At 37.0% G+C, this 27,816-nt stretch overlaps 2 protein-coding genes across 2 annotated transcripts; both read left to right on the top strand.

Annotated features, from left to right (window-relative positions):
• Positions 1 to 216: 216 nt before the first annotated feature.
• Positions 217 to 22,112, top strand: LOC105038463 (N-terminal acetyltransferase A complex auxiliary subunit NAA15). Its single transcript, XM_010914305.4, has 26 exons — positions 217 to 381; positions 2,445 to 2,523; positions 4,434 to 4,516; positions 4,672 to 4,821; positions 5,284 to 5,399; positions 8,304 to 8,409; positions 10,418 to 10,489; positions 10,672 to 10,787; positions 12,523 to 12,655; positions 13,539 to 13,616; positions 13,784 to 13,837; positions 13,953 to 14,023; positions 15,125 to 15,179; positions 15,270 to 15,365; positions 17,587 to 17,715; positions 17,822 to 17,904; positions 17,982 to 18,212; positions 19,147 to 19,279; positions 19,369 to 19,479; positions 19,789 to 19,920; positions 20,472 to 20,528; positions 20,629 to 20,726; positions 20,812 to 20,870; positions 20,947 to 21,058; positions 21,163 to 21,263; positions 21,413 to 22,112. The coding sequence occupies exons 1-26, from the start codon at positions 331 to 333 to the stop codon at positions 21,610 to 21,612; spliced, it is 2,706 nt and encodes a 901-aa protein (XP_010912607.1). The 5' UTR covers positions 217 to 330; the 3' UTR covers positions 21,613 to 22,112.
• A 1,477-nt stretch (positions 22,113 to 23,589) lies between these two features.
• On the top strand, positions 23,590 to 27,595 carry LOC105038571 (protein FAR1-RELATED SEQUENCE 11). Its single transcript, XM_010914457.4, has 4 exons — positions 23,590 to 23,874; positions 24,787 to 25,865; positions 26,027 to 26,470; positions 26,575 to 27,595. Exons 2-4 carry the CDS (start codon positions 24,834 to 24,836, stop codon positions 27,343 to 27,345), a joined length of 2,247 nt encoding a protein of 748 aa, XP_010912759.1. The 5' UTR covers positions 23,590 to 23,874; positions 24,787 to 24,833; the 3' UTR covers positions 27,346 to 27,595.
• The last annotated feature ends 221 nt before the right edge of the window (positions 27,596 to 27,816 follow it).

A 27,816-nucleotide genomic window follows, 5' to 3' on the forward strand; every position in this document is an offset into this window, starting at 1 on the left:
TGCGCGTGTAGTGCAAATCATGCGTCCAAGTAATCGTGATGTGCGGCCGATGATACAGGGGAGCATCAAACGGTTCGGGAAATGTCGGACCGAGCCCCTCCCGGTCTCGCGAGCCGCACTGTAAAAGGGGAGTCGACCGGGTTCTCTCTTTTCGTCGGTCAGTCAGCTTGGTTCCGAAGGGTAGTAGGGTTGCAGCCAGCCCATAATGTTATTATTTACCCCTCGCCGCTGTCCAGAGGTCCAGTCTTTCTCCAAACACCTATCGCCTTCTCCCTTCCCTTCTCCACCGTCTCTCTCTCCGCTAGGGTTTCTGCCGCGTTTCCGCCAGCCATGGGGTCCTCTCTACCTCCCAAGGAGGCGAATCTATTCAAAGTCATCGTCGTAAGTTCCAATAACTCCCCTCTTCCCTCTCTCCCGCGCACTCTTTCTCGATTGTTTCTGGTTCGATCCAATCCTCATCGGTTCTTTCTCATCGCAATCGTAAGCTTTCTCTCTTTATAAGGAGTTGCTTCAGTCCAGTGCTTCTGACGGTCTCGATGCTAGGTTAATGCTTTCTTTGATGGAAAATTCGTTTCTTGAAGCTTTCCTGATTCTTGATTGCTGTTGTAGCGTGACAATATTGAATATTGTTTATTGGAATTAGTTTGGGACTGATTTTTTGAGATGATACTGATGCATTACATAAAGTTTATGATTTTTGTAGATTCTTGGCATGGGTAAAACCGTCTGCTAGATTGGTTCTCGATACAGTTCTCGAATTTTTGTTCTTGTCATGGCTCCGTTTTGATTTGGGTACATCTTGAGCTAAGGACTGAGACAGGTCGCTTTATAGCGAGGATCTTGATTTCTTTCAATGTATTTGATAACCGAATCAAAATTAGTCTTTGTCATGACATATTAAGATATATTGTCCGGTTTTGCATTCGAATTTTTTTCAGCAAGGTGCTGTAAGCAATGACAGAATGCCTTCCACTTGGTTGGTGGTTGGACTGTTCATTATGCCTTTGAAATCTTAGTTGGTATTGCATGCCCATCTTTTATTTGACGTACTAGGAGATATAAAAGACAAAAGAAGTGTTCTTGTTGATGGTCAAGATATGGAATTTTCACTATGGGTGTATCACATTTAACTCAAGACCACTCAATGAAAAGCTCAATCTTTATACAGTAGAGAGAATTCAAATACATGGTTAAACTGCTACAGAGAATTTCATGGAGTTGGTGCTGTGCTACCAATCTTGATTATGTATCCTCAGTGAAGGATTCATACACTACCATTTTTCCCACATGCATTCTTTTTTCTCCTGCAATTGATTATTTTTTTTTTAATGCGGTGTTCCCCCACAATTTCTTGTTTTTGTTCCATAAAGCGATTTTGTATATGGCCCAGATGCTACATCCTGGTCTTTCTTGACCCCTAATTTCTTTTCTGTTACTTTGCGAATATATCTCATCTTAGTCATGTCTATTTGTTCCCTTCTTGTTGGAGGTTGTTTTGGCTGTTTGTTCAACTTCCATTTCTTTTCTAAAGCAGCTGGTTGCCTTCACCATGGCTCTGTCTGAAAGCAAGAAAACTTGCATGAACAAGTGATTGGAGACATGTATTTCAATTATTAGTGTTTCTTTATTGACATTTTCAGGTTTCACTACCTAAACAGCACTCAATATAAGATTGAAAAAATTCCTTTTGTAGTTTTTGATTCTAGTCAGCAAGCAAAGCCTACTTAAGGCTGGAATGCTGAAAAAAATTTATGGTAGAATGAGTATGAATGTTGGACAGAAGCCATACTCATGGGTGACTTAATGTTTCTTGTGTTTGTCCATGTCATCAGTTTTTCCTCCTCTCTAGATTAAAGTACTTAACCTACCCACTTAGAGGGAGATGAGGGCAACAAGTGACCTCCGTGAAGGAACAGAATACAGAAGATACAAACATAGATAAGTAAGCCTATCTTAAAAAGATATTGGCAGTAAAATGCCATTTAACACAATGATAGATCATACAAGCTCGCCTGAAGAAGTCCTTTCCACAATATTGGTCCTACTGTCCTAGTATTTGTTGGAGCTTCTGTGGTGAAATAGGCGGGATTATTTGCAGACCACAAGCTATAGGAGTGATTTGCGAAAAGGGCATTAAAATCAATGTCTTATTAGGTTTATAAGGGCATTTGTGTCGCTTCAGCAGATCCCTGGTCCTACTTTCCCCTGGCCTGGTGCATTATGAAGTTTTATTTACTCTTTCAACAGTGAATTGTGCACTTGTGTAATTCCCCTCTGTGGTTATATAAACAACTATAGAGAGTAGTCCATTATAAACAGACTTCGGATCAATAGATTGGAATTCATGAAACTGCTAACTTTGCCTAGCTGCTTATACATAGGCATGCATATGTGTACATATGTTACTTTGTCTTTTTATATATCTATTTCTTCTTCTAATGCAGAAATCATATGAAACCAAACAATACAAGAAGGGGCTGAAGTCTGCGGATGCCATATTGAGAAAGTTTCCTGAACATGGAGGTATGCTTATAATTGGCATATAGAAAAGTTTTATTTTTGCCACTTGTAGTTTCCGTAGAGGTATGTTGGGTGCATATTCATTTTGTATCGGTACTTTGAATGATGTTCTTGATACCTTGTAGTCTGTTTTGGTTTATTTGGTTCAAAAAACTTTTGTTACATTGTTGGAAATTTATAAGTTTCTGGGGGAATTTTATTCTAATGCGATGAAATAGAAACAGAATATTCTGTTATCACATGAATGTGTCCTTATTTTATTGGATTTTCCTGTTGTGTTTTGTAAGTGAACTTGTAAGTTGCTATGTTAAAGATATAAATACATCAATATGTCACACAACCTCCTATGTTATCTCTCCAGAATGTTCTCATCTGTACTTCTTTGTGATTCAATATCTCTTACAGACAAAAGATCAAAAACACATTAAAGATGAAATTCTTTGTTCTAAAGATTGTTTCTTTAGTTTCTATTCCATCAGCTCAAAATTGACTTTGATGTTTTGGAACATGTAAATTTGATGCATAAATGCAGAAGTTTAAGTCCTTTCCACATTTTTTAAGGAGAGGTTCTTCAACAAATGAGGCAAGGAAATGGAAAACGTGCAGCTAGTTCATTCTCAAGTGGAAATCAGATATTGAGGTTAGTAGGGTGGACGTATCTGACATCATTTGAGGGAGAGGCTTCCTATTGGTTGTGGAAGGAGGAATGGATGTGTGCAAAATTTTAAATGGTTAGGGTTGTTTTTTGTGATTTAAGTATTATATGCTTGATTTATTCGTGTTTTAGAAGGTTAAATGCAGGTTTAGGTTTCATTTAAATGGACAAGGGAGATCAATTATTAAGAGATCATGGGGTTCTGTTTTGACATATTATTTATTTGAAGATAGGCTTGTTCATTAAGTTACACTTAGAAGGTGTCCTAGTGTGGCTGGGTGCTCAGGTCTGGTGGCCACTGCATATCATAAGAGGGGAATATATGGGCTGGCCAGACATCTGATGGGAAGGGGAGCTGGTAATTTGGTTTAATTCTGGAAGTGGGAAATTTTAAGGCATCCAAAAGCAACTGGACCAAGTGGATCCTACATGTTGTGCTGAACTGTCTACCGTATCTTTCCTTTTTGTAGGTGAAAATTCACCATACCTTTCCACTTTCACTCTGAGATTCAAATATTAAGAGTTACTTTTTGTTTCTTTCCAGTAAGTAGCAGTCCTCCTAGTCTCTGATTATGAAACAAGAAGCAGAATTTTACAGAATCAGTTGGATGTGCGTAGACTAAGTTTCAGATGTTTGAGTGATCTGAACAAATTCTGAAATGGGTTTCCAGAAATGGTCTGGTTGATTCTTCAGCTGTGAATGGCTTTTTGTAAGGTGGCACTCCTTAATTTGCTAATGGCATTCTGATTCTTTGGAACTACTATGTGATGGCCCTGCAAACTGAAATAGTATGCTAAAGTGCAGCCTCTTCAGTTTTGTGTTTCCTTATTGTTTTAGAAGGGTGCTGGAATAGTCGGGCATTATGAATATCAGGCTACTTGTCTATGGTTTCTGTGCTGCAACTATGTTACTGCTAAAAGTTTCTGAAAGTTGCATGCAAATCTTTGATGGAGGGTTTCAATCAAGCTTGCAGGACCTTGAAACTTAGTTGTCTTGTTTTTTGGTGTCATTCCAATTTGTTTGAATATTCTTGATGTACTTCAAGTGCTTAAACTATCTGCCTTTACACTCTTTGCTCATCCTTTATGCCTCAAACAAAACCATCACATATCATTCTGAGGATTTCATATTATCACCAGTTGTCACCATTTGTGCTAACATTTAGTTGGCAGTTTCTCAGTGCAATTTCTTGGTAAGATATTTTCATGTTTAATGCAATTTCATTGATGCATTTTCTTTTTCTTTTTCTACCACTAGAAACATTATCAATGAAGGGATTGATATTGAACTGCATGGATCGAAAATCTGAAGCATATGAACTTGTTCGCCGTGGCCTCAAGGTTCATTTACTTGCTTGGCTTTCTCAGTACAGAAGTTTCTTTTTTGATGCATTATATTTTCAATGTAACATCTCTAGGGTTACTTTCTTTGCCTCCTTGCAGAATAATATTTTCTATGAAACATCTCTTGGGTTAATTCTTTAACCTATTTGCAGAATGATCTTAAAAGTCATGTATGTTGGCATGTGTATGGTCTGCTTTATCGATCAGACAGAGAATACAGAGAAGCAATAAAATGCTACAGAAATGCTTTGAAGATTGATCCTGACAATATTGAAATTCTACGGGACTTATCACTCTTACAGGTGGGTATGGGAGGACTGACTTTGTTACTGTTGTATGATATATATATTTTTTTTGTTTAGCAATGGGATTTTTCATTTGATCAAATGAACATGATGTTGCTCTTTTGCATTCCATCTTCATTGTGATTCTCCATATTGTAATATATAACTTTAGCAACAAGTCATGGTATTTCATGATATGACTTTAAGAAATCACAAATTTTTTCTGTTTATTGTTTTTGTTGCTTATCAGATCACTATATAGCAGTTATATTTTCTAACTTGTCTTTATCTACAACTAGTAGGTTTAATATTTGTTATCCTCCTCTTTCTCCCTGAATGAAATTTGAGTCACATCTAATTCACTTCATAATTTATTGTATATTATTTTGGCCTGGCTGAGTCTTAATGGTTCAGACCAATTTGTTCAAATATCTATTGCATTTGCTATTGCTGTTAAATGCATCTTTTTTGTTTCTGCAGGCTCAAATGCGAGACCTGACAGGGTTTGTTGAAACCAGACAGCAACTCCTGACATTGAAGCCAAATCATCGAATGAACTGGATTGGATTTGCTGTTTCCCATCATTTGAATTCCAAGTAAGTCGTATTTCCATGCATCATTTTTCTAACTGAAGGGTGGATGTTGTTTTTCTAATTATTGAGCAAAAATCATGGTCATCTATTCTTTAAAGGTTGAGTGAAACATTGATATTTGGCAACTGTAGAATGAGTTTTCCTAAAAAATGGATTAAACTGTCTAACCAGTCTTGGTTTCAGTTATGAATTGAATCACTGTGTATACTTTTCTTTAGTTCTTCTAGTAATTCAGAATCAAGGTTAAGTCATTTTCTTATTCTAGAGGATGTAAAATGATTACAGATAGTAGATTTGAGCCGGAAGGGTACATGAAGAATACCTGTCATTGATCCTCTTTTTACATAATTGAAGAGTCTTGCAGTATTATTAAGCTTATATTCACAAGCAGTGTGATCAAAAGAAAAGGGGGCCAAAAACAAATTGCAGAATAATGAGAAATGTGACCATCAAAACATTAGCCTACCACACCTTAGAAATATATAATTTATTTCCTTGTTAAAAAATTTCCAATTTTAACTTATGGATAGCCAATTGAAAGCGTTACTTTCACATTTCGGTTCATTGGCACTGAATAAAATCTTGAGTAAATTACAAAAAACTCCCTGAAGTTTACATTTATTAGACTTAAACCTAATAGTTTGTAAAACCTACCCTTACACCTAGTTAAATCAATGGCAATTGCGAAATCGCTTACCTCATGTGAAAAGTCAAAAATTGCCCTTAAGTGAGGAGGAGGATACATATATTTTCTTATGTCCTTGGGTGGCTATTATGTCACTTAAGGTTATTTTGATCATTTTGAAATTTTTTTCCAACGTGCTACTTGGGTACCATTTAAGGTTAACGGTTTAACTAACATTTTGTTAAGTTATGAGTTAAAGTGTTGGATAAGAATAAAACTTAGGAGGGTAAGTATAGGGTTTTTAAACTATTGGTTAGTGTAATTTGTACCTAATCTGAGGGTTTTTTTTGTAATTTACTCTAAAATTTTATTATCTTCAAAATTCAAATGTTTCTTTTATCCTTCCATCAAACCATATGTGGGATCAGTTCTGAGCTTTTTGTTTTTTTACTATGACACAATCATACTTTTGTTACTCCATGTTTCATTTGTGCTTATGATTTTGGTTTTCTGTTTGGTCACAAGCTTGCTCCAGGGAGAACTATGGAGCAAATGATAATTGTTAGTAGCAAAAGAAGCACTATATAATTAGCATAAATGGTTATGCATGATTTATTTTTTTAGGTGGATATTTATGGCCCTTGGCAGTAGCTCCTGCTCTCTTACAGTTTTCACATTTCTTCTGTCAAGTATGGTATGATGAATGCCTTGTTTCATTTTTTCCATGTTCTTCACCAGCAACAGCATCATTATGAGTTGTGGAATTGCTTACTGAACTATACTTTTAATTGAGAAAATTGCATCTGATAAAGTATCCTAGATCAAATGATAAACATTGTTCCACTTTTTGAGTCAAAAAGCTTGAATAATTATGTGGTCCTATAATGGTGCATGCAGAAACAAAATTTTACTAGTGTGAATTTGCTGCTGTTTCTATCATCGAAATTCTATTAAAGGCAGCAGAGATTGTTTGGATTTCATCTTTCGATAAGTGAGTCAGTTGTTTTCTGGAGCCATAGTTAAATGTAACTGGCAGAAACAAGTACCTGAGATCATCTAGTTGTCAATTTTGTTTGCCTAGTCTACTTATCTTTTGATGTTATTTGTGGAATTTGATGTAGAGTCGGCAGCAGCCATAAATTCTCACTCCCCAGCAGGAATGAAATTACCTTTTTTTTGTGGATTCTGTAAGACCTAATGTCAATTCATTGGTGATCCCTTGGGCCTTTGTCTTCTCCCTTTTCAATCTTCCTCCATTTTTGCACTTTATATTCGAAAGCTTGCTGAATCTTGCGAGGCTGCTACTTAATGCTGTGTAAAGCTACTGAGAAATCTTCAAAATGCACGGATGACAGGCAGATCAAGTCAATCTATTTTTGGTTTGTTTGATATGGTTAACTTGTTTAAGGATTATTTTTATAAAGAAATCTATGACCAGGCTAAAACTGAGCAAGGTATTCTGAGTTTGGAGCTTGCCTGGTTGGCTGTGATTCTATAAAATTTTGTTGGGCTTTTTGGGGCTTTCATTAATAATACTATATATAAAAAAGAAAACTTGGTGGTGCTTGTGGCAATCAATTTCATTAAAAATGTTTTATTGTTATTCAGTAACACTTCACGATCACTAATCATTGTAAACACGAAAACCATTAAAGGATCCCTTTGTGGAGATAGGAATGTTGTTAAAGGCTGCATTTTCTTGGTGAGCTAACATGTTTGGTCGATTTTGTAGTTCTTAAAAATGTTCCCAAATACTTTTAAATAGCAATAGTAGTGCATACGGTGCTATATATTTTGGCTTCCATATTTCCTGTGTCAGTAAGTTGCTTGGCATTTCTGGCTTCCCTAGCATAATCTACTTGGAGAATCTTAGTTTTCTATGTTTTAATTCTATACTTATCCCATATATGTGGTAGTCTAGCACCCATTTATGAAGGTCATATGAACTTTGATTTTTATTCTTCATCATCACCTTCCTAGCTCGCCTCCCCTCCCCTCTCTCCCCACAATTTTTATTTTCCTGACATCACTAGTACCATTGAGATATAAACTTGGGACCTAGCATCCTCATCTAGTGCTCACACCGTTAACCCTACGCTGATGGTATTCGCACTACTAATGGTAATAGTTGACTTGCATCCTATTACGTTTTACCATCTATATCATGCATGCAAGTAACCTTAGAGGTTAATTTTGATCATTAATTATTGGTGATATCTTTTCTTTCATTGTAGGTTATACTATCATACTAATTATTTATTCTTATTGTGCATATATTTTAGTGGTTCAAAGGCGATAGAAATCTTAGAGGCTTATGAAGGGACACTTGAAGATGATTATCCTCCAGAGAACGAGCGCTATGAACATGGAGAAATGCTCTTGTATAAGGTAAATAATATGTTATTGTGAACCCTTCTGTTTTCAGTATATAACTTCAAGCTTTATTTGTTAAACAAAAGAAAGTAACAGCATAGATAATAATTCTCACATTATTGTAGGCTCACTAGCATTTTGGTACAAGCAAGATTTTAGCTATTAGCACAGTGCACAAGTAGAGGGTCATTGCTTGGGGCAATTATAAACAAGGACTCAAGTTTTGATGGGATGTCCCGCGGGACACTGGAATATGGTACCCTCCCTAGTGTTGGGACATGACAGTCCTGCCATTGTTATAGCACCCTGATCGGCATGCCTTAGGACTTTCCTACCTTAAGTGTTAGGACGGCAGTACATCTCATTCCATAGAAAAATTAAGATAGCCCCGTACCACAAGATTTAAACCTTGATTGTAAAACGCTTGGACTGACAAGCACAATGGCATGGGCTTGAGTTCTAGGGTTGCATTTTGTGCCCAAGAAAAGCCAAAGGTTAGGACCATGGATTGTTATGCCACCTTGAACTGCCTAGTACGGGGCATACCAGACTGTACCGGGTTGGAATTTTTTTAAAAATTATTTTTGGATTGGTATAGGCCCCGTATCGACTTGTATTGATCCATATCTAGGCATACTCGTATCGAACATATTGAGTCGTACCAAAGTGCGCACCAACCTCTATTGAGATAAAAAGTAAGAAAAATGTCAGGAGACCAATTTTGGTACGAGTGTGTATGGTATTGTACTGATCTGTACTATACCATGCTGACCCATACGGGGATTACGGACCTTGGTTAGAAGTGTCCCCAATTCACTCCTTCAAGGACCCCAGATTGCTTGGACTATAACTGGGTAACATTCTTTTTAGCACATTGCACGTGCATGATGCCATGAAAAAGAGGGTGTATCTACATTGTTCTGGTTTTTGGGGCGAATTTGTTTTGTTTTTTTTTTTGGTTTATTGCAAATTGAATTAAAATTTTCATTATTGCACATCAAAATTTGATTTCAAATAGATACAATAGTAAAACCATCTATCAAACCAATTTTATCTCTCTCTGGATCAAGTAGCATGAACCATGGTATCTTGCAGGGAATAATGGTGAATACTAAAGTTGGAAACATTGCTAATGGAAGGTTCATCTTGGAAAAACAAAAAGGAAATTTATTATGTAGATTGTAGCTTGTGGTTGTTTATCTGGTGGGTTAGGCTTGTGAAAAGGTGTGATGAATCTGAAATTAACTTTGAAGATTAGAAGAACTCCATGCTATGGGTAGGTCATATTTCGCACATTCAGAATCACATAGCTTTGGCAATTAATGGTGAAATTCCTGAAAAATAAAAGGACGTTGTCATTTGGTTTATGAGGATCACCTTGAGGAACTTAATAAAAACTCCAACCTTTGGTGAGGTGGGCTGGACATTGTTCAGTCTGTTAGAGTAGGGATTTTTAAGAAGGATTTAGGAAGGCAGACGTGTGAGAGTGGGAAATTGATATGCAATTATTTAATAGTATGAGAGAATTTTGGTTTTGTTAACCAGCTCATTCAATGTGTTAGAATGCTAACATGTTCATGTCAACTTAGAAGAATCAGAGTCAATTTTTGATGCATACCATCTATGTTAATTAAACACTTAAACTAACATACTTAATTATGAAGTTAAAAGTTGAAGATGCTGCAGAACATCCTTCCATGACAACTTGCAGTGATCTTGGATAACCTGAGATGCAAAACTTAACACACATGCCCATTTACAAGATGAGAAGCTTTTCAGAAAGCTTTCTGTTAAATGGAATTAATCTTTAATGAGCAACAAATCTTTTAGTAGATTGTTTCCTGCATTGTCAATACTATTTGTATCTGGGATCTCCCTTTTTTTTTTTCCCTCTTTTTCTTTTTTTGGTTGAGGGGGCGGGGGGGGGGGGGATGGGGGGTTGTTTAGTCTTACATTGGTTTTTATTTCTTCATCACAGTTATCCTGTGGATTTTTTGCTTGTACCTAAAGTAATTTTGTGCAGATATCTTTGTTAGAGGAATGTGGGCGGCTTGACAAAGCGCTTGAGGAGATGCACAAGAAAGAGCCTAAAATTGTAAGTGTGCTCATGATGCTGCTTAAGTTATTGAATGTGTAATGCTAGGTCGAGTGAATATGTTTAACAGAAAAGACAACATTGTTGCATATTAGTCATTTCACTTATAGGAAATAGCAGTTGCCACAGCATCTTTTTGTTATCTGCTTTTTTGTTCATACTTTTTTCTCACAATCCATCAGGTTGATAAATTAGCATTCAAGGAACAAATGGCTTCGATGCTAGCAAATCTTGGTCGCCTAGAGGAAGGAGAAAAAATATATAGGTCTCTGCTCTTTATGAATTCTGACAATTATAGGTAAGCTGTTTGGTTATTTTTTGCTTCAAGTTGATGTGAACTTTTAATTGTTGATTCAACTAATTAAAATTAACTCAACCTGAATGGATGAAATGTTGTTTTTCGATCCTTTTTCATGGAATTGTTGTGTATTATAAGAATGTTCTTACTTTTACTTATCATGCAATAAAATCTACTTTTGCTTTTTTTTTATTTTTTTATTTTATGAAATTTAATCAATTTTGAACTGTTGCTAAGTGCCTTTATCAATTTAGCTATTTTTGGCACTAATTGATCCTGCTGACGGTATTCTTAGTTTTTTTTTTTTAATGTTGTGACCAATCATCATATAGAAGAAGGTGAAATCCTTATGTTTATTTGCAAGAGTTTTCACCATTGCATGCTGCTTCTTTGCCAATCAGAGACTAAATTGTCAATAATACCTCTAATTTCTCTTTCTTATGCCTTTTAATGATTTTAGTTGGGGTATCATGTATGACTGACTTGCCTTGACTATTAATTGGATCTACTAAAAGTCTGGAATGTTATATTTTTTGCCCCTGACATGCTCTTCAAGTATTTACCTAAAATCATCATCAGATGGATTGACCAAATCAAATCATGTAACCAGTTGTGTGAACATAAATCATATATCTGTCATGGCAATTAGATAATGTAGATCCTGTGCACCTTCGGTACTTGTGCAGTTTTTTTTTGCCTTTATTGGTTAAACTTGTGAGTGTAAGGATAAAACTAACTGGTAATTGAGAAATTTGCATATTGGGCACATTAGATTTTCTTTAAGAAAAGATGGATAACACACCCAGCATATTGGCTCCAATAAGACAATAGGGTTGGAAGGACAGTATTCTGTTTGAAAACCAGCATGAACCAGTTATAGTGTCTCTCAGTGCGAGTACTAGTGGAATAGTTGAATTACCTTAAAGGCAAGGTTTTAAATCTTATGGGATAGGTCTGTTCCCGTTTTCTCCATGGAACGGGACGTGCCACAATCTCGCCTCGTCCTGACACTTGGGATAGGGAATGTTCCCAGACATTCCGATCAGGATGTTAGTGGAATAGACCCATCCCAACACATGGGATGGTATCCTATTTCGGTGTCCTGTGGGACATCCCGTTTTATCTAAATCCTTGCTTTAAGGTACTTTAGAACCAAGTGCATAAACAATGCTTTTTGAGAAACATTTTGTGTGCGTGAGTCTAGTCCATGGTTCTCCATATTGGTGCATATTGTCCTATACTTGGCACACCATACTATTCTAGTACTATGCTGATAGGGGGCGCACCGACTACCGAGTGCCAAACCAACTCCCATACCAAGTGTACTGACATTGTACTAGAGTGGTATGGCGAACCTTGGTCCAATCAGTCATCTGCGGTCAATAGTTGGCTTTCTATGACATGATATATATTTCTATGAAGCAGTCATCTCATTCCATGGATGGTTTTTTCATCTTCACTTGTAGAGAAGGGAAACTTGTAACATGGTCTTGTAAAGCTCTTGTCAGCAGTTGGTGCTCAAGCTTGAAATTCTTTTTTCAGTTGTTACTGTTACAGTAGTTCTACTTTAATTGTTATATAAATATGCACAATATTGCTCTATGAAGTGGAACTGTCAAAGGACTGAAGTTGCTAGGTTTAAAGCTACAAAAATAATCAAGCATGCTCTTGGGAAGCAGTAGTATGAAAGTGATAGCTCATAATTTACTGTTTGTTGTTACTTATATTTATTCAGGTATTTTATGGGCCTGCAAAAGTGCCTTGGTTTATATTCTGAAAAAGGTCAATATACATCTGATGAAGTTGAACGGTTAGGTGCGTTGTATAACTCACTTAAGGAGCAATACAGTTGGTCATCTGCGGTTAAGGTAAACTAGTTATTCATTATCTTCAGTCCCGGATCCTGGTCCTATTTTGTGTACTGTTTATGGTATTTTTAATCATACCGGTATTACTTCAGAAGATCTCTTTTGTTTATACTGGAGAGTTCTACCCTATTTATTGTATTCTGACTACGTATCATGGTTGCTGATTGTAAACTATGATTTCAGATCAAAATTTTTGGATCACATATTCAATCAAAGCAACAACCTATTTAAAGCACATTCTTTAGTTGTCAACTTATTTCATTTGAAGTGAGTGAGAGTCACACAGGATATTCTAATCAAAAGGAAAAGCTCAAGGTATTCCTTGTTGAAGTATGTAATAGAATACTACTAGATTAAAAATCTTGATTCAAAGAATGGCTATGTTAACTTTGATCTGTGATATCTTTAGGTAATTGTTTCTAACTTACTAATAGTATAGAAAAATGATAAATTGTACATAGAAAAATTGAATTCAATCTGACAAATGCCCCTCACATTTGGGATGTGTTAGAACATGTAGGAATGTGGTTGTGGTAATTTGATACTTTGTGCATGTTACCACTGTTAGTGTCTTAGTGATATTCTAGAATTTAAATTATAGGCCAATAATTGTGAGTTTTGTAAGCGCAATGTATGCATGAGTATTACAAGCAAAGTAATTAATGCTTAGCATTAGGATAACGAGGTCTTGTTTTCATATTCTGTCATTTTCTGCAGTTTCTTAAACCAGCCAGGTGAGCCCCTCATCTCGAGTAACAGTTGCCTGTTCCTTTAATCTGTACTGCAGTTTTCCATATCATTCCTGTCTTTCAATCTGGGCAATATTCTACTCATGATTACCACAATATGTAGTGAGTCCTCTTTTGTTTTTTTTGTGGCTCAGCGAATACCACTGGATTTTTTAGAAGGTGACGAATTTCGGGAGGCAGCAGACTTCTATATAAGGCCTCTACTAACTAAGGTAGTAGGCATTTTGCTCTCATAAATTTATTTTAATTGCATGCACTAATTTGTACTGGATTATGTTTCTTTTTTATTTGTGTATTTCTCATCAGTTCACTATCTTTCTATTGTGCATATTGTAAACGATTATAGCTGACACAGGCATTTTCTTCTGTACTCATTCAGGGTGTTCCTTCATTATTCTCTGATCTTAGCCCACTATATGACCACCCTGGAAAGGTTTGCTGAGTTGTTTGTCATGCAGCATAAAGTATTGAAAACATTTTTTTTCCAGAATTGTAGATTGTACAAAGGAAAGCTTAGGGTATGATGAAGTTCTTCGTCTCCTTGTCAGGCATGCATTCTTGAACAGTTATTTCTTCAGCTGGAAGATTCAATTAAAAAGACAGGATGCTTTCCTGGAAGGTAATCTTGGGACTGCTGTTATGTCAAGGTGTTATTGAAATCATCGTGAACTTACATTTAAATTAACTTCTGATCTGTGAATTGTTTGGTGGAATTATATCATGTTGATTTGATTTAGTTTGGACCCTTGAAGGTATCATCTTATTCGATCAAAATAGTAACAAATGTTGAGATTGAATGAGCTGTTGACTGTTGAAATCTTTTACTCATAAGTAGTTACCTATACTGTTGTATGATAGGTCTAAGAGATCTGTCTTTCTAACATGCCAAGAGAGTCAGTATGAGTTTGTTGCATGTATTTGAATGTCATCTTTTCCAATGAAAAGATATGCCTTAAAATTTGAGAGGAAGAAACCGCAAAATTTGGTTGAATTTTATAATTGATGAGGCTGTTAATGCAGTCAGATGCGTTGGGATGCAGCTCACAAGTAGTTCAACATCCTTTCAGATTCCATTTATATCACATATTGCAACCTCAGCAATATTGCTTTAAAAATTTGCCCGGAATAATTATAGATTATAGATGTCCATAGATCATTTGTTATGTAACAAATCTAGGAAATGCATGTTAAGATGTGCCAGTAGCAGCATAATTTAGGACTAGCAAAATTTTTGGTTATGTGCAACAAATGATATGGTAGAGCCGACCAATTTACATATGGTAAGTCGTACTTGGTTGGAAGGCTTCAGAAAAAGAGAGGATGGGGACCATGATATTTGCCAAAATGGTGAGAAAAAAAATTAAAAAATTTCCTGATGGATTATTTGTTGTTAACAAAACCTGTTGAGGTGTGGTTGATAAGAGTCATTTGAATGGTTCTGTTGTGATGACATTTATGCCAACCAGTAGTGTAGATACTAAATCAGCATTCTGTGTTCTGTTCTTAAATTGGATTCTAATTGACCATCGAGCCCAAGAAGTTTCTTGATAACTATGGTCCATTTACTATTGTCTTAGAAATCACTGCTTAGTCTCTGCCAATTCTTTTATGTTGCATATGTTTATACTGCAAGATGCTTAAAATTTAAATTGGCAAAAATATTCTAATTAAGACCAGACTTTCTAGAGAAAAAAAAATCTAATTCTTATTCTAATGTTAGGACACAAAAGGAGCCTCCTTCAACACTAATGTGGACTTTGTTTTTGGTTTCTCAGGTTTGGCTTTTGTTACTGTCTTTTAACTATAATTTTACTACAAACTATGTCGTACGTGCTTTTATGCTATGGGCCATTGTGTTGGTGCAGCATTATGACAGGCGGGGCCAACAGGATATTGCACTAGCTAAAATTGACGAGGCTATCGAACACACTCCAACTGTGATTGATTTATATTCTGTTAAGGTCTGTTCTCTCTATTTTTGAGTCATCAATCTTTGTCAAGCTTACCTGTCATTCTTGACCGTCTATTATTTTGCAGTATCTTCTGAATGAACAGTGTATTTATTACAACGAGCAAGTATCTTTATTTAGTTAAATCTATTCCAGTGATTGGTTATATTTCTGTTCTAAATCCTGCACAATGCGTATATCATATTAAAACAATGACTCTATCTATCTGCACTGATAAGAAATTCAAATGTTCCTGTTTGAATAATAATCACTCCTTGGAAGTCTTGCATATCTTCTACATGTTCTGCAGAACTTGATAGGTGGCAATTTCTTTGTCCATGCTTTTACCTTCTCCTTTAGGCAGTTGGTGGTGTTGTTATACTGGCAAAAAACCTTGTATTCACTCCGCATTATTTAAAAATGAGTACTAGTGTTAGATTCCATAAGCATTTGTGATGAATTTTGCCGAAGTTTTGCAGATTTCCTTTTTTTTTTTACCTCTATTAAGAAACTTGCAAGCTATTTTATTCCTTTTTGTTTTGTTATCCAAAATCTCTCTAAATTTGTGATGAATTGGTGGACGTTCGGCAGATTTGTAAATTTTTACCTCTACCAGAACCGTTCTTGAACTGGAATAATGCCATCATGAGAACCTTGCTGAAAGGCCCTATCACTGTTGACCCATCATTGCGGCTTGCACATATATGACTAGGAAGACTGTCTTGCACAAGTGTCGCTGCGAACTGTAGCCTGTGGAGTCCTAATGAGATGTCCCAGCAGTTTGGAGGGCACTGTGTAATCGAGTGCACACCTCTTCATGCTACTGCATGGATCTTGCTTGTATCTCAAATGACCAAGATAATCAATTTATGAAAACCTCTTTCTCTTGTCACAATCATTGCACAAGAGCATTACTGCCTCTGCCAGTGTGATATAAGGTTTCAATAATACTAATAAACGCGAAGTATAAATCCTCAAAAGCAATTACCGTAACAATCATTGTTAATTCTTTTTTACATTAACAAAAATGTGCAGTTTATTTTAAAACAAAATATTTGACAGCTTTAATGGCTATTATTAGTAATTCTACAAAATTAAAAAAAAGATAATGATTCCTTACTATGCCTAATAACTCATAGTGTTGATGATAGCCACATAATTAGCATTTTTTAAATGTCTGATTTGTAAATGAACAGGAGGCGGCAGAAAATGTTGCAATGGTTTTTACTTTAAACTTGTGCATGCTCAAAACATTTTTAATTAGAACAAGAAAGTTTTTTGTTTTATCCTTGCAAACCAGGTTATCACTTTATAACACTGTTCATGAGTTTATTTTTATGTCATAATTGTGTGGTTAATTTTAAAAAGTGTTTTAGATGTACATGAATATATTGGCTGCACATCCTTCTGTTGTGTTGGATATAAATAACTGATGGTGGGGCTAGCATGGAGCAATTAATGATATGGTTGGTGCCTCTTGCTTGTAGGTAGTTATAACTTTCATGGTATAAAGATTCTTATAGTTTGGAGATATCCTGCAATGTTATATGCATATTGAGAATCTAAGAAACAATTTTAGTTTAATTGGTATTTCATCACCATGATCATTACATTATGTGATAGCTAATGATGACCATTGCAATAGCATTTCCCCCCCAAAATCAGTCATATACAATAACAAAATAATATTACAAAATTGTAGAATGTTGATTAGTTATTTAAACTTTGATTGGATTTATATTTTCACATGCTCCTCGACCTGCATGTAAAACATGTCCCAAGCTACTAGTCTGATAAAAACAGGGAGTTCTTGCTGCAGAACTAAATCTTAAGTTCTAATTGATCTCTCTCTCTCTCTTTTTTTTTCTTTTTTTTTTTTTAAAGTTAAAATTCAATTGGCATCTTATACGTTCTCTTTGACATCATAGTTCAGCAGCTTCAGCTCATCTGCATTCATCTGAGCTACTTTATAAGCCTTTCTATGTTTTGATTCTTATTGATCATGGAGTGTTTAATTTCAACAATCTTGAGAAATCAGGATCATGGTTTGGAAGTTTAGCACTCATGATATACTACTAGATGGTAACGTCCTTTGTCATGTGCTTATATAACAAGTATTATGTATCGTCCTCTGTCATGTGCTTATATAAAAAGTAAAATTATGTTATGCTTTTTGCTTTGAAATAGCAAATTGATCATCTTCTACATTAACATACTATCCTTTTGATCACAGGGAAGAATATTAGAACATGCAGGTGATTTAGCTGCTGCTGCTGCTTTGGCAGATGAAGCTAGGTCCATGGATCTTGCTGACCGTTACTTAAACAGTGAATGTGTCATGCGCATGCTTCAAGCTGATCAGGTATGTTGAAAGATCCGAAACCAAAGATCTCCTGCCTACTATGTTGTACGGTTCTTTTCTTTCTTATGTGAAACTAAATTTTCTTGTAAGTCTTTTGTTGATTAAGGTTGGGTTAGCAGAGAAGACAGCTGTGTTATTTACAAAGGATGGAGATCAGCACAATAACCTGCATGACATGCAATGCATGTGGTGCGTTGTTGTTGCTTTATTTGCCAAGTTTTAGTTTTCTTTATGTCATTCTTATGTGATTCATGTATTGCGGGAAGGTATGAACTTGCTTCTGGTGAGAGTTACTTCCGTCAAGGTGATCTTGGGCGCGCTCTGAAAATGTTCTTGGCTGTTGAGAAGCACTATGCAGACATGACTGAGGATCAATTTGATTTCCATTCTTACTGTCTACGTAAAATGACCCTGCGTGCCTATGTGTCAATGCTGAAGTTTCAAGATAAGTTGCATTCACATGAATACTTTCGTAAAGCCGCAGCAGGAGCTATCAGGTGAAGCTGCCATTTAGTATAATTTAGTTATTTATTTAACCAAACTCTTGATACTGCTAAGACGCACGTTCTAATGCCTTAACTTTCCTGTTTGCTGTAATCTTGATTGTTAGCGATGAAATTTTTGGTAATCTGTCTCATTGCCATCTCATTAATCTATAACTGCAATCTGATTTAGTTATGCTATGTGCTGGTATCTTAATTAGTTCTATATGCTTCCTTTTTTCTTTTTAAGAATATGGTGGTTATTCATCACTGCTCCGGTTTGAACCTGAGACCTCTCACTTGCTGAGGAAGGTGCCAACCAGCTGAGCTAACAGTTGCTGGTTATCAGTTCTGCTTGCTTGAAATTAAATTTACTTGTATGTTATTTTTCTCTCTTCATGTCAACTGCCTTTTTTTTTTTTGTTGGTGGGGGGGGCGGGTGGCTTTGTGTGTGTCCTTGTATGTTTTAGCCACATGTTGTCTTGCTACGGCTAATGTCTTTAATGAAGTTTTGGTCGGGTTTCACATTCTTATTTTCTTTCCATTTTGCAAGCATCTAGTCTTATTTCTTATATTTTCCTTCTATAAGGTGTTTTGGTTCTTGGTACGTAGTTTGTTTTCTAAAATGTATGATGTGCTAAAATCTGGATTAAAAATGAATAGGGGGTATGATTTTTCTGTTCAATATATTTAGGAGGTTACTTGAAAATATTCCTAGTTTGTTCTCCATGGAAGCAAATGCTGAATGTAGGAGACATGCTGTTGCTCATTGGAGTCATTAATTATGCTATATGATACTGGAAGCTACTGCTCCTTGCTTATGTTGTAATGTTGTTGTTGTTGTTGTTTTTTCCTTTTTTGTGTGTGTGTGTGTGTGTGTGTGTAGATTTGTCTTTTTATTCAACTTTTAGAAAATGTGATTAATTATATATTACTTATGCAAGTGTAGATGCTACATGAAGTTGCATGATTCTCCAATAAAAGCAACAACAGAAGAGGGTGATGAAATGTCAAAGTTGCCTCCTTCACAAAGGAAGAAACTGAGACAAAAACAAAAAAAAGCTGAAGCTCGTGCAAAGAAAGTAATGTTCCCACTCTTTTTGTCTCAGAAATTTCTTAGAAATCTCAAGATTTAGATGTTTTCCATTATAATATCCTTGATATCTTTCAGGAGGCTGAAGAAAAAACTGAGGAGGAAACGACTTCTGGCTCATCAAAGTCTGGAAAGCGACAACATGCCAGACCTGTTGATTTAGATCCTCATGGGGAAAAGTTATTGCAGGTAACAGTTTAATTTGGATTTTTGGTTAATCTGTGTTCTATGGTTTATTATTCATGATGAAAAGCCTGCTCCTTCCTCTTTGGTGTGGATTTGAAAATATAAACCATCTCTGCCGCATTGAATGTCTTACACCACTGGACCAGTAGCCAGCGAGTGGTTAATTCTGAATTTTGTATATAATTTTTTTTTTTCTTTTACAGTAGGTGAGGCGGTTTGTATTCAAATTATAATGTTAAGAAAATTTCAAGTGGTTGGCACCACACAGTTATCATCTGAATAAGTGTCTTGATACATAATTTTGCAAGGCAGGTTGAGGATCCATTATTGGAAGCTACAAAGTATTTGAAGTTGCTCCAGAGTAACTCTGCAAGCTCATTGGAAACACATATTCTTTCTTTCGAGCTAAACATGAGAAAGCAAAGGATTTTACTTGCTTTTCAGGTAACTCTATATTCAGCAGCAAATGTTGTACTCTCATTCCTTGATACATGTTCTTCAAGATATTTATGTATGCATGAATTCTCATTCCAAATCTCTTTAGACCTTGATATTTATGCATTTTCCAGATGCTTGGAAATGCATTTAGTTGTATTTAGATTGTTTCAGATTTTTCCTTAATGCCTGTTGAAATGAACTAAGAGAAGAACATAAGTATGCCACATCTGTTGTACAATTGATTAATGGTACCTGAGTTATCTATCTACTGAGTCAATTTGATGGAAAGGGCAAAATTCAGATGTCAACAGCTGAGATATCTCGGCTCGGCTGTAATCTTTGATGTTTGCAAATTCTGACCAAGAAATGAGGAAAAACAGAGGCAAACCCTGAATCAGGTTCATTGGTTTATTGAACTTGAGTTCAATCAATCATGTCTCCTGTTGTATCAAACATGCTAAGACTTGCGTGTACTTGTCGTATCTTCTATCAACCGATGCCTTACTTTGTGCTAACATATAACTAAATTTTTTGTCTTAATTTTTGTATATTTTCAGGCTGTCAAGAAGCTGCTTAAGTTGGATGAGAATGATCCTGATTGCCACCGGTGTTTGGTATGTGACCCCAAAAGTTCTAGCATAAGTTTTAGTATGCCTAAAGCTTTTAAAGTTCTCTTATTATTTCCATGACATATCTGGAAATGATTTTTCACAGATAAGATTCTTTCATAAAGTCAGCAGTTTTCCTTCCCCAAGAACTGACACAGAGAAACTAATTTGGAGTGTCTTAGAATCAGAACAACCGGACATAAGGTTACCACTGCATGCCCCTTTGTTGTTGCAAATTTGCATTCTTGTTTGGAGTTTTAGTGAGTGTTCTAGTTCTTTTCTTTTGCAGTCAGTTGCATGGGAAGTCACTTATTGAAGTTAACCGGTCTTTCCTTGAGAAGCACAAAGGTTTTGTTCTTGCACTGTATGTGGTTTCTTAGATTATAATCCCATGGTGGTATTGATCCAATTTATATGGACACAGATTCTTTGATGCATAGAGCTGCAGCTGCAGAAATGCTTCTTGTTCTGGAGCCGGAAAAGAAGCTTGAGGCAATTAAGCTAATTGAAGATTCTACAAACAAACTGGCACCAGTGTAAAGTTCTCCCAAATTGTCAATAATCATACATTCAACAATCAGCATTACATTCTGCAAATTTTGAAGCAAAAATGAAATGATCCTTGAATTCTTGTTAGCAGAGATGGGGTGCTGGGACCAGTCAGGGAATGGATACTTGATGAATGTATTGCAGTCCACAAATTGCTTGAGACAGTATTTATTGATAAAGATGCTGCTTCCAGTGAGTGCCTTGATGCATGAAGTTCATTAAGTATTGTACATTCATGCTGCAATATATTTAGCATTATAGGAGTTTGATTGTGAATACATTTACAAGGTACAGAATATCTATCTATCTTTTGCATTATTATTATTTTTTTCCTGCTGTAGGATGGAAAGCACGATGTGCAGAATATTTTCCATACTCAACATATTTTGGAGGCTGCAGGAGCTCAGCTGTTGCTTATTCTGTAAATGACAATGTACAGAATGCACCAGAAAATGGAGTTCTGGCCTATCAAGAAGCTAAAAACGAAGACTCTCACTCGTTGAATGGGAAATTGCATGCCTTCAAGGACCTGACCATTTAATAGTATAGCATGCTCTCTTTGGCTAACACGTACTGGAATTAGAGGGGCTTGATAGATACACAGCAAGAGTTGCACCGGTGGAATCCTGCTGCGCACAGGGAAGAGAATCACTGGGGAACGGGAATGGTTTTGCAAGAGCGCCACTCAGGGACTTTTGTCGGCACATTGCTGTAGAGTTATGTAGTTGATTTGAGACTAACATCTCGAATAGCTCTTTGTATTACACTCATTAGTCTGTTCGAAAATTGTATTATTATTAATCATTGGGAAAATGATGAAAGGGGGTCTTCACCTTCATCATTCCATCAGCGATTTGGCCATGGTGAGGTACAGTAGCTTGGAGCTTTTTATGACCGCAGGTTCAGCGGTCTGACAGCTCGAAGGATAATATTCTTTAAGCAGTGGGTTGATGGTATTTGTCTGGTTGTACTCAGCACTTCATATGGACGACTATTTTTACGTGACTTGTGTTGCTATTCAATTAAAAATTTTGGCATAAACTCTGTATTATTTAATTTGGTCTTCCAAGATGAAAAAATACGTGATACTCTGAAATCTGATTTCCTTACTCAGGGATAATGCATTCGTCATTACTCTAGGCCATTTTCTTAGGACGTAGTTGTGGCAATGCTTGGATTGAATATATAATTTTTCGGATCACTGGCACCAAAGCTGGTGGGATTGGCCTGTGTATTTCATGGATGAGGTGCATAAGCTATAATTATCAGGCTGCTCGTTGGAGAATTATTCCTACAGGAAAATGAAATTACTGCAGTTTTGCTGCGTTAAGCATGCGGAACTTTTGCCGGCACTCTTCCAAGTGGTGTATTTTATCGCTGACTCTCGCTCTCGCTCCCTCTTTTGCGGAAACATTGACACGAAGAGCAGGGGTGCCACACCAAATTTTCTGTGCATGTATTTATCCTGATAGTTTTGGAAAATCAAAGTAGACTAATGTATCGTCTGTCATAATGCTGAAAAACCATTTATTTAGCTTTTTTAAATTTCTTTTAGCATAGGTACGGTATTTAAATTTTTCCATCAATGTCGATATTTCTGTTGTAGATTATCAATCTTAATGTTTGGTCATTATAACTTGACTACAGAGCAAAGTCTAGGAACTGTCGAGGGGAAAGCAATTGAAGTATCAAGCTAGATCCGTGTGTTCTTGAAGCCCGGTTCGGTTCTGACGAGGCTTAAGAGTGGACGGTTGTCTTGTTTTGGGTCCGAAGTATGCGGATTTATTCTTGATCTACATGCCTTTTCTGGCCGGCTATAGGCCAGATCCAACTAAGTCTAATTTGTGCAAAAGGATCCTTCCACCATGATTGTTGTGATCCTCCATCCAAGCTTGGGGCAAACGTAGACCCATTCAACCATTGTTTTTTCCAATCTTGGTCGATCGGTGCTTGAATCAGACCTCAGGGTGCAGGTTGTTTGAGTAGATACATTTTTGAAAATGCACATGGCTGGGCTTTGATTCATTTCTAAATATATATGGTGTTTTAACCTAGATTCGTTGGTTTTGTGGCATCATTCTATTATATAGTATTGGTATATAGAATGATATGAGATGATAAGATGTATCGAGTGTTAGTATGATATAAAATTTTATTGATTCTGCATGGTATGGTACTGATTGGTGCAGTAAATCTAGATCTTTATTTTCTTAACTCAATTTACATACCAAAATTTAGACAAATTAGAGACTTCGACATCAAAATTAGGCCATGCGGATACCATAAAATTGGACCTGACCAAATCTATGAAAATTAGAGCATAGCAGATGAGTCGAGACTCAAGCTGGGCCTGATCGTTTGTCGTGCGGGCCACCTTCAAACAAATATAACATCCCGTTTTGGTGTTAATCTGCATTAGTTGTCATTATTATTTCTGTTAGAAATCTACCCATCTGATCAATGAACTCTGGAGGGGTCCACCTGTGGATGTCGTCCTTTCCTCGAACCGTGCCGTCCCTAAACCGCGGCGTTAGATATTCCCACCCCCTTTCCTTGACTCCCCTTCCTTCCCACTCGTAGCCCCCGTTTCGCGCGCCGAGGGGATCTGCCTGGATCGAAGGGGGTTGGAATATCAAGAGGCCGGTGGTGGCGATTGCGTCTCCCCGATTCGCCGCCGGAGACTCTTCCCCTACGGTCCCTCCCCTCTCACAAGCCTAAATCTCCACCTCTAACCCTAACCCTAACCGTAACCTTTCATCCCTTCCGTCTCTCACTTTTATGCTCTTTCCGACGTCTCTCTCAGGTATAATCCTGATCCTGACCCTCTGAAATTGATTAGATTATTATCATACCCGATGCTGGTTGAAGGATTGATCTTTAGATGTTCCTTTTCTGTATCCTTTTCATCTAATTTCGTTCTCCAGTTGCTCTCGGAATGTTTTTCTTTTAATGGATTGACTGACCTTATCAAAATTTAGATTTTCTACAAGTTTTCTCCGATAATTATGGAGAATGACATTCATCTGAGGTGAGAGAAAAAGGGAGAAATTTTTTGGTCGATTCAACCGGACTTAGGGTTTTGCTAGTTCCTTTTGCCAGCCAAAAGTGCGATCTGGATAATTGTTCTAATTCGAATTTAGTGCTTCTGGTGTTCGATTCTTCACAAAATTGATGGTTCCTGATGTGCTGGTGATGTTCCATATCCTTCCCGTTTGATGGGTATAGTTTGTGTATATAAACTGAATAACAGCCATATTTTTTTTTTTTTTTTTTTTTGAGTGGAAGGGAGGCAATTTATTGTTGAAAGAAATAATATTTACAGCTAGCTGACCAGCCTTTGTTCAGGGCTGTTCACCATCTAAAGGGTCTCGAGTTAGAATATTACACAAGTCATCATTAGAGTGTGAGCGTAGAACTTGCACCCTCTGTAGTAACAGCGAGAAGAGAATAAAAACAGAGATGTCAGATCGAGAATTTGGACAGCGATTAAAGGCAATTAGAATTTGAATATTAAGAGTATAACTTGTTTGCGCTTCTCATTTTGTCATTAGCATCTGCCAAAAAAAGTCTTGTGAATGTTTATGATGTCTTGATTTTGGAAGCTATAACTTTGTTCCTATTGCACTCGATTCAGCTCCTCCTGCATTGCATTCAAGTTATGTTGTACTGCTTCTTATTCTTCTTCCTTTTTTTATTAATTTTTCCTGGGTTTTAGTGCAACTGCCAGTACGTTAGCTCATTGTTGGGCAGAAAGAATCAAGAATGACCAAAACTTCATCAAGAAACAATGGTTGCCTCACTCAAAGGCGGCAGTGCCCATGTGGGGATGAACAATGTTATATTAGAATTGAGGGAGATGAAGAAGACACATCAGTGGAACCTATGGTGCCTGCGGATCCAAACCTTATCAATGCAGCAGCCCATACTTCTTCTGAGGTTGCTTCAGCTGACACCCCTCCATATGTAGGGCAATCTTTTCGAACTGATGATGAGGCCCAAGAATTTTATACCAACTTTGCACGGAGGAATGGTTTTGCAATACGGCGAGAGCGCTCCAAGGGGAACCCAGCTCATCCATTGGGAGTTTATAAACGGGAGCTTGTGTGTCATCGTGCCGGTGTATCTCTGCCCAGGAAGACAGCCGAACTCAAACGGCAGAGGAATAAGAAATCATCACGTTGCAAATGTGAGGCGCAGATGATTATTAAGAAGAATGTCTCGAAGGGTGTAACTCGGTGGGTTGTTGTTCATTTCAGTAATGTGCATAACCATGAATTGTTGGATAGTGATGAAGTACGACATCTACCTGCTTATCGGAATATTTCATCGGTTGACCGTGAGCGTATCTTATTTTTTGCAAAGGCAGGTTTCACTGTGAATCTTATAATGAGGGCTCTTGAAATGGAGAAGGGACTGAAACCTGGTCAGTTGACATTCACAGAGAGGGATCTGAGAAATTTCCTTCAGGCCTCCAAGAACATCAATCGAGAAAATGAGGGAGCAGAACTTGTTAAAGCTTGCAAGGCTATTAAAGAGAAAAGCCCAGATTTTCGTTATGAATTTACACTGGACATGAATGATAAGCTTGAGCATATTGCTTGGTCATATCCTGACTCTATTCGGGCATATAAGGTGTTTGGAGATGTTGTGGTATTTGACACAACATATCGTTTGTATGCATATGACAGGCCATTTGGAGTGTGGTTTGGTGTTGACAACTATGGAAACACCATATTTTTTGGTTGTGTTCTACTGCAAGACGAAAAGCCAGCATCATTTGCATGGGCATTGCAGGTTTGTCTACTATACTTTATCGATGTAAATTTCAAGTATTCTTTATCCTTCTCCCTCTTTTTTGACCCTGTAGAGAAGTGAAAGAAGTTGACAACCTTAATTCACCAATGTCATGTCGGTTTTTTAATTCAACTGATATTTTTCCTGCTCTTTTCTTATAGGCATTTGTTCATCTTATGGATGAGAAGGTCCCGCAGACAATGGTTACAGATCTAGACATGGGACTTAGAGAAGCTATAATGAACGTGCTGCCAGACACGAAGCAAGCATTCTCTACATGGCATATCATGTCTAAGTTACCAAGCTGGTTTTCTACATTACTTGGTTCTCAATATGAGAGGTTTGTGTCCGAGTTTCATGGAGTATATAATCTGGAGAGCGAGAATGATTTTGTGCACCAGTGGGGTCAGATGATTAATGAGTTTGGACTGGGCTCAGATAGACATATAGCTATACTTTCATATCATCGGGAATATTGGGCATTACCATTTCTCCGAGGCTGGCTTTTTGGGGGATTACTGACCACTGGTTTTTCGTTGTCAATCAAGGCATTCTTTAAAGGGTTTTTGGTCTCACAAACACGTCTTAAGGATTTTGTTGAACAGGTATCCTTTTTCCTGCTGATTTTGAAATTAGCAAACTTCTTTCTCATGTTTTTTTGCCCCTTCTCGAAATATTTTCATTTTCTTTTTTCCTTGTTTCTTTGAAGGTAATGGTTGCAATTGATTTACAAAATCAAGCAGGGGAGGAAGCAACAATGCGACAAAACTATCAAAATGTCCAAATCAAAACATGCATGCCCGTTGAAGAACACGCATCAAGTGTTCTGACACCTTATGCATTTGAAATGTTTCAAAGAGAGCTTGTGTCATCTACACAATTTGCAGTTTACGAAACCCAAAGAGACACTTATCTCGTTCGCCACCACTTGAAGACTGATGGAGGACACCTGGTGAGCTGCATTCCAGCAAACGAAGAGATACACTGCAGCTGCAAAGAGTTCGAGTTTTCTGGAATAATGTGCCGACACTCTCTTCGAGTGCTTTCGTTGAAGAACTGTTTCATGCTTCCAGAAAAATATCTGTTGATTCGATGGCGTCGTGAAAGCTCATTGTTTCCTAAGAGTAGCGGTTATAAGTATCGGTCCCAAGCTCTGCGTTCGCTTGCTTCAATCATAATACAAGAATCATCATTAACAAAAGATCGTTTTGATTATGCACAGTGGCATATGAGCAAGCTTCTTACTCATGTGAGGGACATGCCAACCGTTGATGAAGGTGCTTCAGATTTGGAGCCAGTTTCATCGTTGGATGCAACGGTGGATGTCACCCCTGTACGGTCCAGAGGAAGGCCCAAAAAATTAAAAGCTGCCATTGACATACCAAAGGAGATGCAAGCATTGCAGGAATCACAAGCATTGCCTGAAATGCAAGTATTATCAGAAACACAAGATTTATCAGAGACGCAAGCATTGTCATAGTTGATTGCATGTGAAGAAGTGAAGTCTGCTTCTCTTCATGTAGTCTCTGATTTGACCAAAATGCGAAGCCATGTTTTATACTTTTCCAGTATCATGCCTTTAGCAAGTTTAGATTAATGATTTTGTAGGCCACTTAGAGGCAGAAAGCGCTTCTTGGAAAGTGATATTGCTCAATCCTGATCGGAAGATGATATGACTGTTCATAAATGCAAGCTTTTCAAATCCATTGCTCGTTTTGTTCTGAGCCAAATATCATGGACTTTTAAGCAAATGGTGGATGACTGGACAATGTATCTCGTAGAACAGTACAACGATGTGGGAGTAAAACGCATGACGGTGAACAAATAAAGCAACCAATTGTGCAATTGTTGAGTTTGGGATGCATTAAGCCTCTAAAGGAGAGAGAAAAGTCACACCACTTTGGATGAGGAAGGGAAAACTCCAATGCATTAACGCATATTTATTTGCCAA

Source organism: Elaeis guineensis, chromosome 2 (genome assembly GCF_000442705.2).
Source record: "Elaeis guineensis isolate ETL-2024a chromosome 2, EG11, whole genome shotgun sequence".
NCBI classification, from domain to species: Eukaryota; Viridiplantae; Streptophyta; class Magnoliopsida; order Arecales; family Arecaceae; genus Elaeis; species Elaeis guineensis.

Coding starts and splice junctions, on each gene's coding strand:
- LOC105038571 (XM_010914457.4), top strand. CDS start 24,834: ATGACCAAAACTTCATCAAGAAACAATGGTTGCCTCACTCAAAGGCGG. Junction 25,866..26,026: donor CATTTGCATGGGCATTGCAG/GTTTGTCTACTA, acceptor CTTTTCTTATAG/GCATTTGTTCATCTTATGGA. Junction 26,471..26,574: donor TTAAGGATTTTGTTGAACAG/GTATCCTTTTTC, acceptor GTTTCTTTGAAG/GTAATGGTTGCAATTGATTT.
- LOC105038463 (XM_010914305.4), top strand. CDS start 331: ATGGGGTCCTCTCTACCTCCCAAGGAGGCGAATCTATTCAAAGTCATC. Junction 17,716..17,821: donor GCATGCTTCAAGCTGATCAG/GTATGTTGAAAG, acceptor TTGTTGATTAAG/GTTGGGTTAGCAGAGAAGAC. Junction 20,871..20,946: donor TTTCCTTGAGAAGCACAAAG/GTTTTGTTCTTG, acceptor ATATGGACACAG/ATTCTTTGATGCATAGAGCT.